Source organism: Nilaparvata lugens, chromosome 6, assembly GCF_014356525.2.
Source record: "Nilaparvata lugens isolate BPH chromosome 6, ASM1435652v1, whole genome shotgun sequence".
Lineage (NCBI taxonomy): Eukaryota > Metazoa > Arthropoda > Insecta > Hemiptera > Delphacidae > Nilaparvata > Nilaparvata lugens.
The window spans coordinates 45,474,235-45,488,963 of NC_052509.1; the positions used below are offsets into that span (position 1 = coordinate 45,474,235).

General features: G+C 33.2%; 1 protein-coding gene across 1 annotated transcript in view; it reads right to left on the bottom strand.

Moving 5' to 3' along the window:
• Window positions 1-2,330: 2,330 nt before the first annotated feature.
• LOC111050512 (titin) overlaps window positions 2,331-14,729 on the bottom strand; it is a 119,181-nt gene continuing 106,782 nt past the window's right edge. Inside the window, exons 41-45 of the mRNA XM_039431467.1 lie at window positions 12,573-12,764; window positions 11,228-11,653; window positions 10,304-10,425; window positions 9,423-9,603; window positions 2,331-3,613 (exon numbers count right to left, since the gene is read on the bottom strand). Of these exons, the coding sequence (XP_039287401.1) occupies window positions 3,510-3,613; window positions 9,423-9,603; window positions 10,304-10,425; window positions 11,228-11,653; window positions 12,573-12,764 (1,025 nt within the window). The 3' untranslated portion in view covers window positions 2,331-3,509. The remainder of the gene's footprint in view (window positions 3,614-9,422; window positions 9,604-10,303; window positions 10,426-11,227; window positions 11,654-12,572; window positions 12,765-14,729) is intronic.

Below are 14,729 nucleotides of genomic sequence, written 5' to 3' on the forward strand. Positions count from 1 at the left end.
ATAGAAGACTTGAAAAATACAATAATTATAGAAAAAATGTAAAATGTTTTCTTGTGGAAGAGTTAGCTCTAGTAGGTCTATTAACACATAAATTGGAATTTTGTCAATGTAAGATAAGGGAGGGTCAATTGAAAAATTCATAATAACTTCTAGAATTATCACAAGGTATTCCAGCTTTGAGTGCATCGAGATAACTTTTCAATAGAATATAGAATTCTAATTGGAACATTTGTGAAATAAATATAATGAAATGGTAGGTAATAATAATTTGATTTGCAATAAAGAGGACAATTATGCAGCCAGCTGTAAACACAGCGACGCATTTAGAATTCCCAATGACACAGTGGTATTAATGTGGTGGAAGGCCATAAAAATATCGTGCAACACCTACACTGCTGTGGCACCTCACCAACACTTGTTAATCATTGCTCTCCAAATGCATTTTGACACAATCTTGTGCAATCTCCAAAATGCAGAATGTTTGACGGCTCCATTTTTCATTGTGGATGAGTTCCCAACTATTTCCATCTGATCAGCAATTATTCAAAGGAGACAAAGCGAAAAAAAGTTCATTAAATTACTATGTAAGAGATCTTGATAGTAAGACGTCGAATACTCTGCATTCCCAATTGATGATTACACATAGATTTATCTAGAAGATTCATTTTTCTAACGATCTTGGCTTGTAAATGAATTAACTTGATTAATCTATTTTGGATTGAGCTTGAGGTAGCTGAATTATTTCCTGTTTCAGATTGATTTCTACGGGTTATGCAGATTTGCATAAATCTAGTGAGACTACTAGTTACTAAGGTCTGACTCCCTTGAATTGATTCCAAGGCTGAAACATTCTATTCTATCAAATCTTGAACAATGTAGCGATGTATCAATCAAGATGACCAAGCTACCATTGATTTTAACGAATAATTTGTTATGTTACTGATATATCTATCTGGTGCATCTTTAGGACGTTGATAATCGATGTAGATGTGTATCTTGGAAATGGATTTTCAAGGTATTACAGAATCAAACTTTCCTTCTCTATCTTTAACTTTACTTTGCATTGAAACTAATCAAGTAAATGAAAAACTTATTGGTACAAAAATCTGTGAATTAATATTTTAATTAAACATACTGATATTTTCATAAATGTATAGCTCTGAATTGAAAGTAAACAGCCAAGGTAGTCGAGTGGTTCATGTCTGGTATGACAAGTCAATTTTCAGGTCGCACCTGCACATGATGTACTGTATCTATTTCAATTAATTTAATAAGAGATTTAAAAAATCAAGTATAATTATTCTAGGAGGTCATTTGAACAGTTTTTTTATTGCACAATAATGTTTATCTTCCATAGAGAATGGGTAAACAACAACAACTTAAATCACTATAATGTTGTTATGTATGTTCTAATATAGTTCTAAGGGCTTTGACCAACCATCATTTGCACGGAATACTAAACATACACACTTGGAATACTCTTGCAAATTACAGTAATGCTGTGTAATTAATGATTTAATGAAAGTAGTAATGGAGGATAAACTGACATAGAACAAAGTAAAATTTCACAAACAGTATGGAACAAAAGAGAGGCCATTTGTTTCTCAAGTTTATAAAAAAATTGACATCCGTCCAATGTAGTTTGCCAACATGCAAATGATCCCTATATCCATCGCCAGAACCACTTTCTTATTCAATTTTGAGATTTGATTAACATTCTATTTCACCCCAACTCAAGGCTTTTCAAGGTTCATCTCCGCACGTTCCTGTGAACGTTACACAATCCTGCTTTGAGCTATAAAAATCTGGATGGAAGAAAAAAGAGTGAAGGAAGATTGAGAAGAAAATGAAAAACAAACAAAGATGCACAGGCAGAGGGATCAATAATTAAAAATTAGAAAGCTAGGATCTCACTTGAATTACAATTATCAAAAGGAGGACTATACACTATTGTGAAAGAGATCAGTGAGAGTTAGAATTTAGAGAAATAATATATAGAATGTTCAAGATTTTTTTCCTGGGAGATCTAATAATTTGAGCTAATTTTTATACTTCTCAGCTTTTGCCACCGTTCAGATTCAGATGTTTACGGAAATTCAAAAGTTTTTATAATTCTTCCTATCACATTCTTCAAAATATATCAACTTTTTGTCTCAATGAAAAAAAAAATTTCTTCCACAGTTCTCATTTACGATAACTTATTACCAACTAATAAAAATACTCGATTATATTTATAGTATTTAAACCAATTATGGTACTTTCTAAGCACTCCCATAACACAAACACCAAAAGACCACCACCAAGCATTGCAAGGAAGAATAATAACATCGAAAAGTAGAATACATTTTATTTAATCCACAACCAACAACTACCATACCATCAACAACAAAAGATATAAATATTCACATACAATTATAATGAGAGCAGATATATTTTAAATGTGGATATAAATGAAAGCCAACATACATAACAGAGAAAGCACCAGTGATTACATTACTGTATTAATTACATTTACCAGATAATACCAATTTACCTTTATTGGAAAAATTCTGTTCTGAACTTTTTCAACAGCAGTCCACTAAACCATCACCACAATTAATAAGAGATAGTTTGTATTGCACAATTAGTAGAGCTAAACTACTTGAAGAGGTTCAATTTTATTCTAGATCTAATTACAGAGTTTAAGAAAGAAAAATACAGAGACATAGTTTAAAATTCTAGGAGTTTCTTGAATAATTAATGGTGAAGGAGTAAAGATGTAGGACGATTATAATTAACTTCAACATGCTACAAAATCATTTCGTATAATAAGAACAAAAATTACTCTCCAGAAATAAGAATATTATAACTGGGAGAAGTAATTTGTTTGTTGGATAGGATAAGTACTACAGAAAAGTTCATTTCAATAAGAAAGAATGAACTTGAAACATAGATAAAAGATTAAAATGTTTGCAATTTTATATCATAAAGAAGCCATTCACGTATAGATAGAGCATACAGTTTCCAGAACCAGAGAAATTAGAATAGGTCTTTTCAGTAAGATAAAAGAATTCCAACTTTACGAGTCCAATAAATTCAAATAATTATGAGTACTTGACGAAAATATTATAATACTAAATCATACATTCAGATTATAAGAAACACTAGGCAGTGAATGAACAGTCACTTGGAGAAGAGTTTGATTTCTGTGACAAAGTGTGAAATAAAACATTTTGACGATTTATGAATGAAATAAGACTAGTTTTAAACTCGATCCAAAACATTATTGTCAACATCAGTTACTCTTTTCAACCTTCTTCCTTTCAAACCATTACTGTAAAAATAAGAAATATAATTCCAATAGTGATAGCTTTTTAAACCAACTCCACATTATCAATTTGTATAAAACTAAGAAGTTCGATAATCGTTCGAAAAATGTGCGTTAACGTTTACAGATGGCAGTTTATCGACCAATTAGAAGGCATAAATTGAGCTGACTCGACGTGCGTGGAAGACAAGTAAGTGATCGCTTAGACAAGAAGAGAGCGTCGCTCACCTGATACTTGTAACGAGGCAGTCGTGCCGGAAGTGCCTAGCAGGTTGGTAGCAGTGCACGTATACGTTCCACCATCACCTATAAAAAAGTCATCGATTCACCTATTCAGTCTTCATTCAAAAGTTTATAATATTTCTAGAATACCCAATATTAATGAAAACGAGCAAAAGCTCGCTCCTGCTATTCTACAATTTCTGCAACAAAGGCTGCTACAATTACAAGCTTTTTGTGACTGAACCATACTTTGCACTCCCTTCTGATTCGTTAATGAAAAATTAACTATAAAAAATACCTACAATGGTATATATTATGGACTATATTTGGTGTTTGGAATCCACCAAAAATAGTGATACGACCATGATCCTTAAAAAATGTTTCAAGCGGCGTGGTAGAACTACCGATGAAGTATTCCACCAATTGAAATTCACTTAATAAAATAGGAATGTATTCATTTATCAAGGATACTTGAAAATGCATAAAATAGGTAGCGAGTATAAAAGGAAGACGATTGAAACATATCTTATTGAATGAATTCTGTAGTTCAGCTACAGATTGATTGTATCCCTACAAAATATCAGTACTTTCTGTTTGGCTTGCATAGTTCGACTGCAATATTGGTCTTTAAAAAACAATTATTATTACTTTTGTTACAAATCGAAAGTTGAGATTGAATCATTCTTTTGAATTTCTAAATAATAATTATTACTACATTGAACATTTTGATAATAACAAATGGTGGGCAACGGCTCACTAAATGACTGATATCTTCAAACAACTCATTTTTTCATATTGGAAATAATAAGACCATTCTTAGGTTGAAGAGACTTAAGAGAAAAGAGACAAGTTTCTGACGCCTGGCCTCATCTATATTCGCTCGAGAACAGGGAACACAAGAGAGCATAAAATAATAGCTAAATGTCTGAAAATGAATACTAATGATAGCCTACTAGAATAAAATAAATAGTTGGAATGAAACAATTTTGAATAAGTATACAGCAAATTATCTATAATTAAATTGGTTATTACAAATTGATGAATGAATGAAAAAAGTTTTTATTCACAAAAAGCAGCTTGTTACAAAAATTTGAAATTTTAAATTCACAATAATTTGAAAGAATAATACTCCTCACCTAGAACAAGTCTGTGTGTGAGGAGGGTCGTGTACAATACAGTATAAATCAATTTGTGTAGTACTTGACACTTGAGAAAAATTTCTGTTTATAAATAATATCGGGGCACCAAGCTTTGCTCGTTATTTTTATTTATTGATAAACAGAACACAATTCTCTAAAATGATCGTGTTTATATTTCACAGCTGGTGAATTCACAGCTGTGGGGGAGGTGGCGATATATTTCACAGCTGGCTGATATTTCACGTCATCTTATGAATTTCGGGGATGCGATATTTTGATTTTTCACATACTCACTTTTTTACTATCCTCAGCTGTTTCAGCCAAGGATGAATTATCCTTTTAATGTCGTTCAGCGAGTTTTCTCAAGGATGAGACCTAGTGCAATCGAATCTTTATATCATAAACCTACTATGTTCCAAATTTCGTGAAAATCGTTAGAGCCGTTTTCGAGATCCGTTAAACATAAATAACCAGATATAAAATAACCAGATAAATGAATACAGAAATTGCTCCCTTAATATAATAGGATTATATCTACTTGAAAAATAATCGGCTATAATCACACTATTGAGTAATATACATCATGTTATGTAGAAAACTTATGGGATTAAGAGCAATGTTATAATTCGGAAAAAGGGCTGAAACAGGCACTTCGTTCTAGCGTGTTTCGGACGCTATTTTCCAACCGATAATCATGAAAATGGTACCAAATTGTTCAGAAAGATTTGGACATCTGGCGCCGTACCGCCAAATTCCAATTTTCCAACTATAAAATGACTTTAAAATTCGATGAACTTGGAGAAAATTTGGCAAAGTTTGACGTTCAATAGGAAAAAATTGATAAGTGATATCAAAATTTGGCGGTACGGCGCCAGATGTCCAAATCTTTCTGAACAATTTGGTACTATTTTCATGATTATCGGTTGGAAAATAGCGTCCGAAACACGCTAGAACGAAGTACCTGCAAAGAACTCTGAATCGAGAAAGCTTCAATTCCCTACTAGCCTTTCGAAAAAGTGTGGTCGAACTCACTAACACAGTCCCAACTTCTATGATTGTGAGTACACGCACATAACACGCACGCAATACACCGGAGAACCGGAAAACTGGTTTTCGGTTGTCGAAGCAATTGATTGTTTTTGTTCAATGAGATAATATTGCCTGTCTTCTTGTCTGCGCTATTGTGTTTTATGTTATATACTATATTCATATAATTATGCTCTATTATTCTATATGCTTATACAGTAGTTTGACATCCATATTATTATTTATTCCCATTTCATTTCAATATCACATAAAATCTGTACTATATTCTATTTGTACAGCTATTTTGGAGACATGGTTCATTCTTCTCTCATCGAATTCTTTATTATCCATGTTGGGCCATGCATGGCAATTCAAATTCAACCCAAGAACTTTACATGAAACTACCCGGGAAAAATTTAGTTTTGGAGAGATCAAGTTTTACATGTTTTTTTCTTATACTGTAATTAGAAAACAACCAATCATTCCTAAATTCTCGAAAAAAGTAAGTTATTGGATAATATGAATGAATGATAGTTCATGCTTCAACGAAAATTTCTGCAATAAAAAAATACTTTTAGTATACTGCAAGATTTCCAAGATAAGCCAATTCTCTGTTCACTTTTTTTTTTATTTACATTTACTTTCTTTGAAGTGGTAATAGGGTACAAGTATTCAATTGGAAGAAAGGTGAAATGCAAAAACTAATGTACAGTATGACACTGTACATTGTCATTGTCCAGGAGTGGTAACGTTGTGGGGGGGGGAGATTGCACAGACTGCGTCCTTGTCATTGTAGTGAGGGGGGGTTTCCAATAGAGTCAATATTGTAACGACTGACGATCTTCTTGTTTGGAATGTTTTCTGAATCGTGCAGAATCACAAATACTTTGCTTCTGAATAAAATTATGCTTATATGAATCATAACTTTTTTTGGGTTTAGGCGCCTGCTGGCGCCTGCGCGGTAGATTCTATTAAATTCATAATTGACCAGAAATGAATTCGATTGTTTATAAAATAGAAAAATAGACAGTTATCAACTGTCCATTGTTCAGTTGTTTACAGGCCGTTGTACATGGTGATCTGCACTTGTTTTGGTGAATCAGGAATTAGGTACTTCTCGTAATATTTGCTACCGTATATTAGCCCAGTTCTGAATCGTGCTAATACAGTCACAAGTAATTTGCTTCTGAATAAAACTATGCTTATGAATCATTGCAGCGTTATAATATTTAGCGTTGCTGTATGATTTGAATTGTTGTGCCCTGTTAATTATTTATTTATTTATTAGATTACCACAAACAATATAATGATCGGGAAAGAAAAAACAGGTTATTGCCCAAAACTTTTTCAATTTCCTAATTCAGTTTCAAATTGTGCAAATATTATACATAGGTTATGTCCATTTCAATTTTCTACACCAAATCACAATCTGAGAGTATAGATTAGAATAAAACAAACAATTATAAATTTTGATAGATTGATAGTAAAACTTTTGTAAAAACATGAAAAAAAACTTTAAATTCACAAAATAAAGAATAAAACCACTTAAATTTTGAGCTCGAAAATATAACGTTCACCTTAGCTATATAACAGCTGTTTCATGTTATCATGGATAATAAAAACCAATTTGATTCATTATATTATTGGAATCATTTTTTGTTTGTGATTTTCCCTGATAATATACATAAATACATTGAAATATTTGATCATGTACTCCAAACAATATTATTACTGGAAAAATTAATTCCTATCTAGAATCAAAATAAATATATTTAAATCTCAAGAATGAAGAATCATGATTTTTATTTGTCTATGCATAAACCATTTTATTAACAGCCTTCAGCACTTACTGTAGGTATCTATATAATACTAGTCGTCAGGATCGCTTTGCTCGCCATATCCGTTTAGCCAGACATTTAGTCTGTACCCCCGACTGGATCGTCCTAACATATGATAAAAATGCACAAATGAAAAATGCAGGCGAGCGAAACGAGCCTGCTGATCTCATTCTTGGAAAATCCAGTCGGTGGTCCAGGGGAGCGAAGCAAGCCTGACGGCTAGTAGTAATATAATATTCCCAGGAATAGCTCTGATTGAAGTAGCAGTACCCAATCAATTTTTCCTCGATAAATCAGGACCTCCTAAATAGGTATTTATCCTATATAGGTATATATAGGTATATATCCTAAATAGGTATTTAGGAGGTACTGGATAAATTGGTATTTAGGAGGTCCTTGATAAATGCATTTCAATCTTCAACTTGGTGCCAACCTAACAAAGTCAACTCAACTCAATGCCAATCTGAAAAAAAATTTAATTTAATTACCAGAACAACTGTTTCGAAGAGGAACAGAACAACTGTGATCTCTCTAGATTATAGTTCTATATTAACATATGGTATGGACATTTCAATTATAATTCTAAGATATTGGAATAAGAAGAATATACATGCTAAAAGACGAACTTTAAACCCTTAAAAACCACCCTTAAGGTTAAATATCGCCAAAAGATTTCTTAGTGCGCCTCTAAAGGGCCAACTGAACATACCTACCAAATTTGAACGTTTTTGGTCTGGTAGATTTTTAGTTCTGCGAGTGAGTAAGTCAGTCAGTGAGTGCCATTCCGCTTTTATTATATAGATAGTGCACTCATATATTAATGAACTTGTATGTCGATTTAGAAGAATTAGTCAAATGAAGTGTTCTTTGATGACACTGTTGAAGCAATAGAATACCATCTATAATAGCCAGGCTACTCAAAAGCAGATCAGTCATGTTAGAGCAGCCGCAGAATGAGTAGACAATGCAGTGTATAATAATAATAATAATGGACTTTTCTAGGAATAGAAGACTGATGTGAGAGTGAGTGCGCGTGTCAATTGTGATAGTGGTGCTACTGAAGTAATGAACTTCTTTCTCTAGAAAGAGAAGACTGATGTGTGAGAGAGCGCATCGATTGAGAGAGAGTAGAGCTATGAAGACCGATGTTTTTGAGCCAGCATGCTTTTTGACTCCGTTCCCCATCTCATCAGTTAAATTTACCTAGTACTACACTTTTTGAACAGCCTTCCTAGACATGCCTCTTAAGAATTATGTCCAATACTGAGCAGCCACCTCCCCAACCCGCGCTTAAAGACAGCAATGCTGGCCCCTCGGAATACAACATATCCCAGGAAAGGTTACGGTAGAGGCAATGAGCCAGGTAAAAAGAGTTGGATGAATCTAGGTGATGGAAGAGTCTGGGAATCTGAATGCCTATATGTATTCTATTTTTAGTCTGATAGTTATGTTCAATGTTTGTGAATATATTCCTGTACTTTGATATATAAACTGCAAGAATTTTTATGTAGAGCTACCTTATATTAAGAACGGGGAAATCTTGAAACAGTAAGTTTGTGGGATATCTTGCACACTTCTTGAGGATTTTTTCATAATAGCCTTCTGTGAGACAAAAAGAGGTTTCAAAACAGCTGAAGATGAACCACCCCATGCTAGGATGCCATATTCCAGCATCAATGATGTACATTTAAATTAAATTAATCCCCGAAATACAATTAATACTTGATAAAAATTTAGTAGATAACGCATGTTTTCAAGATTTACTCATATTTACTACAGTTTTTATTTATTCAATCATGTTTTCTAATGGATGCGTGCAATTCAATTAATTTTTTATGGTCTGTTTATAATTATGAGACAAATTTCGCATGAAATAATATTGAAACATACTGAGTTCAGCTTTGGGCATAGTCAGACGGCAAACGCCATTGCGGAACTCGATGTTGTGCATGTCGGATGGCTGCAGGATTCTGCCGTCGTGCGCCCACAGGATGTTCGGTGCCGGCTCAGCTTGCACTATGCATTCGAAGCGAGCCGCATTCCCAGTTAATACTGCTATGTTACGGAGAGGCTGCAATACAATGACAACATGCTGTTCAAATCATAGGAAGAAGTTTGAATTGAAAGCAACAAAAAACATTTCCAAAGCGTTTTAAATGTTTGAATGTATGCATACTACATGACACAATAATGTTCCTGATATATTTCCCTGCTTTTTTCAATTATTGAAGTAAATAAACACAATAAATAATATGATAGAACTCAATTGTCAAGAAACATATAATATTGAAATCTTAACATATCTTTACTTGAGGTGGTATGATTATGATATTTTTTCAGAATTTTCTCCAATTATTGATCAAGTCAAGAACATACTCCTTATTTGGCAACGCAGAGTGGGTGATTGATCGTTTTGGGATGTGAGATGCTACTACAAATATGAATAATATCCATGGAAATATACATTGTAAATGTTTTTCTAACACAACAAATCAGAAAGCTAATCTTTAAAAGTGAACTTTTTCTTTATTGCACTAGGTAGTAAGTACTGAGTGATGTTTCTCAAATCGATTAATTCACGTAGAATTTCTTGGTCACTCATTTGGTCACATTGCAAATATTTCCTACATTTACTTGCCAAAGCACTAAACTTAGTTTTTGATAATTTTTCAATGAAGTTCTAAGGCGGAGATAAGAGATTTGTTTCATAAGTATTATTGAGATAAATTATCAATTTTTTGGTCAAGAAATATAGGGAATGGTTGACTTACAGTGATAAAGAGTGGAGCCTTACGAGCGTGTTCCGGTACGGTGCTCGGATTGACTACGGGGGAGGCTCCAGCATTCACTCCTCCAGGGCTCAATCCACTAGCTAACGAGCTACCAGGCGATACTGGAATAGGAAAAAGCAATTTCTTACACAATTGGGAATGTATGAATAATTATTATTGTCGTCAATAACAATATTGTATTATACAACATATGAAAAATATCATGCCTCTAGTATTCAATAAAAAAGGCTTCCATGAAATCGGATTGTTTGTTTATCATGAGTACAATCGAATTGGATTATCCAAACATTTATTCAAGGTATTTTCCAACGTAACTGGCATTGGATAATTCAATGTATCTCTCATTGAGTTAGCTAACATTTGTGAATCACTGATATTATGGAATTTTTAAATGTGACAGATCATTTCAAAGACACCCTTAATCGCAAAATGTTTTTAGTGTGATTTTAAAATTTTATTTGTAAATAGGACATGTTTTTCCTTTACATTATAATTTACTTACTTTTCGTAGTATTTCTTTTGGGAAATTCTTTTGATCTTTCATTGGAGTTGCAATGGATTTTTTGTCATGGAAATCATGATAGATGTTATTCTTACTTAAAATGACATTCAGTCTTTTTAAAGCATTTATACTTTCATGAAGTACTATACATCGTATAGTACATATAACTATATATACTATACATCGTATTGGAATAAGTATTGTAAATCACAATTAAGCAATACTAAAAGTATTTTAGTATGAGTTTTAGAGTATCCACAGCAAGACTTATAATTTTATAAAAATTGATTCATATGTACAGTAAGACCTAAAACAGAGACACTCCATGTTCATTATATTTCTCTATAAAATTTCGTGATTTACCAATATTTGGAAGATTCAAAACTAGAAATACAACTAACCTGCTAAATCATTTCCATGTGTGAAGTATGGAGACAGAGAGTGGAGGCTAGGCGACAGTGACTGTGGACTGGGTGTATGTGGAATGAGAATATGAGGCTCAAACTGAGGATGAGGCGGCTGTTTTTTTCTCCTTGCCACATCGAAGCCCGTATCGGACAACTCGCTTTCCGAGGTTTGTTCCCATTTGACACTCTTAGCCGCCAGCCGCTTGGCAGACGAGTCCGATGTAATTGCTTTTCTGGTTGTTTCGTGGATCACAGGAACCGGGACACTGCCTTCTGTGCTCTCTGGCTTCATTCTGGTGGCTACCGAGCCTTTGTCTGTGCTGCCCTGTTTTCCCTCACCAGGCATCACCACGCCAAACTCATATCCGAAATCGTATTTGAAATAGATGAGTCCTGTGTCTGGGTCTATATGTTTCTTACCTGGAATAGCATTTGCATTTATTAGCTAAGATTGATAAATTAAACAGTAAGATTTAGCAAAGATTTCATGGAACAGTAAACATGAATAATTTATTACAACAGTACAACGCAAATTAGCATAGTTTCCAAGCTGAGTATTTTCCTAATGAATTGGATTTGAGCCGAAATTTGGTTAATGAGTTCAATATTTCAGCTGAATCATTTAATTGAGATAGCAATACAATTAATCTTCTATGAATAATTACAATCACTCGTACGTCTTCTAGGTACTCTTACCCTCTGTTATAACTCTCAAGATTTATATGTTAATAAATAAAAGTTCTGTTAGTGAATAAAAGTTCTATTCTATATAACTCTCAAGATCTATCAACATGTTAGTGATACGGTACAGCAATCTAACATATATCAGTCAATCTGTATCTGAGAAATAAACGTAGTTTGATTCATTTACTGCATTTTAATTATTTTAAGATTACCAAGAATATGATACAGGAACATACATTATATCCAGGAGAAGACTTACTCATGTTTTTCGTAATGAACGTGATCAATAGTCAATAGTACCTTATTGAATTTGCACTCGATTCAGAAATGTTGTGGGACTTTTCAATCAACACTGTTGATGAAATAAATTGCCAATTCCACGGGTGATTATCTATTAGTAAAATTAAATATTTTGATTAGAATTGAACAAAAGTCCAAAGTTTTGTGAATTAAATGTAACATGGAGAATGCAAAATTATTGTACCTATATCTTGGAGCACACGAATTTGCATGCTAACGTGTAACATGAAATTATCTGATCCTGAAACGATTCATATTTATTGATTATCAATTGAATGCGAGATGAATCTGATATGATTCAGAACAAGAGATATTTTTTGATAATCAAATAAATGAGAGATGTCTGATGACTTACCGTATTCTGATAGCCTTGATTCTTCTCTGTAAGCTTGACTGTCGTCTGTCTTGTCTGTAGATGTGTTTTGCAGTGAGTTCTCTGTCTTGCCGTGTTTAGTCACTTGAACATCAGTCATCACATCGGAAGCAAACTTTTGAGCTTTGGATTTGAACGAGTGAGACATTTCATTCATGTGCTTATTTGCTATGCCTGTAATCAATGAAGAGAAGAGATCCAATTAAACAGTCCTTGAAACCCCTAACAAGTAAATTTGAATGTTTGGTTTTCATAGAGGGTTTTCCTTATGCATTAAAGATTCTCGTAATTTTGGCATAAAGTGAATAGCAAAATATTATTATATCAAGGAAATGATGGCTTATATACTTGTGAATTTTCTTTTGAATATGGTAGTAAGAAAAGTTCCTGTAAAACTCATCAACAAAACAGATTCAATACCATTTCAAAACTTGAACTTGAAAGCATAGAAATAAAATTATTTTGTGTAGTACTGTTTTATATTTATTACTGTTATATTTGTACAGTTTTGGGCTATGCCTGTTGTCTTCTCCCAATCATATTGTATTGTAATAATGATTTGTGATTGTCAATGGAATAAATAAATAAATATATTAGTTGAATTGACATATCTTTATTAAATAAACTATCATTTTATGTAGTTATACATTGATTGATTATAAATATCAACACTGATGTAATAAATCGATGTAATAAATCTTTTTTTTTGTCATTTGATATGACAAGTCCATGACTTGAGTGATGAGTTGAGGGATGACAGATGGCATTGAAATAGAACCCATGACCGGCCTACCAATAGATGAAATGAAACTATTCAGCTACAGTTGGAATAAACTTTTATTTTTAATAGTTGAAAAATAATTTCATAGTAACCTTCTTTGAAAAAATGTTCTTTATAAAATACAATAACAACTAGTTTCGGAATATTGAATGAAAAAGACCAAGAATTTGTCAAAAAACCACTGATTTATTGATAATTAGAAAGACCGGTTTCGGTTATTACACCATTGTCAATCTCTGTTTATCAGGGTACTCTTAGCAGCATAGAGATCCCGGGTTCAAACCCTCTCATTACCAAAAGTTTTTTAACCAGATCACTCCCGTGTTATCGGATGGGCACGTTAAACTGTCGGTCCCGGCTGAAGTATGACAGTCGTAAGGCCCATTGACGGCTTAAATTATATATTCCGGCGGTGGGACCTTCCCGCAAGGGACTCCCCACCAACAAAAGCCATACGAATTTACTTTTTTAGGGTACTCTGTTTATCAGAGATTGACAATGGTGTAATAACCGAAACCGGTCTTTCTAATTAGCAATAAATCAGTGGTTTTTTGACAATTTCTTGGTCTTTTTCATTCAATATTCAATTACCACAATATCAACTTCTCAACTACACAAATAGTTTCGGAATGTTGAATTCATTATCAAGTTTTAATTAAAAAAAACTATTATTTCTCATATAAACCATAAATATAAATTTTACAGAGAAATAATAGTTTATTTTCAAGAAAAACTTGATAATGGATCATGACTAGTTATATCATAACTAGTTATTATTGTATTTTGAATAAAAAAGCTTTTTAAAAAAGGGTACTATGGAAATGTATGTGTGTTTGAATGGCGGGGGGGGGGGGCGGCGTGCTGTGTGGGTGGTGGCCACAGCTGTCATCCACTGTTGTACACCATGTCCTTGATATTATTATAACATGGACCTCACTATATACCACAGTTACCAACTTAATTTTGATTTTCCTGCACTGGTGCTCCATATGACCCACCAACTATTTTGCGTTGCCATGTTGCAAATCTGGAGAGTAGAAAAAATTTTCCCGCACTAGAGCGGAAAAGTGATTCTTTGCGTTCTGTAATCAGTGCAGCAATGGCCACTTTTCAAGGTAACTGTAGGAAAAAATAATTTTTCAACTCACAAAACAAGTAGCCCTCATGAAATACGTTATTTTATTTCCATCCTCAGCGTTTTTGACTCCATAGCACAAAGTGCTCAAGCAAAGAGTAGAATAGTTTTTATAATGCATATCACTGAAGTGCAGTATTATGAATTAACCAAACAACATGAGTAGACTAGAGTTGAAATTCTCCCGATCATCAGGCTAGAACAGGTTGCTAAGTTTTAATTT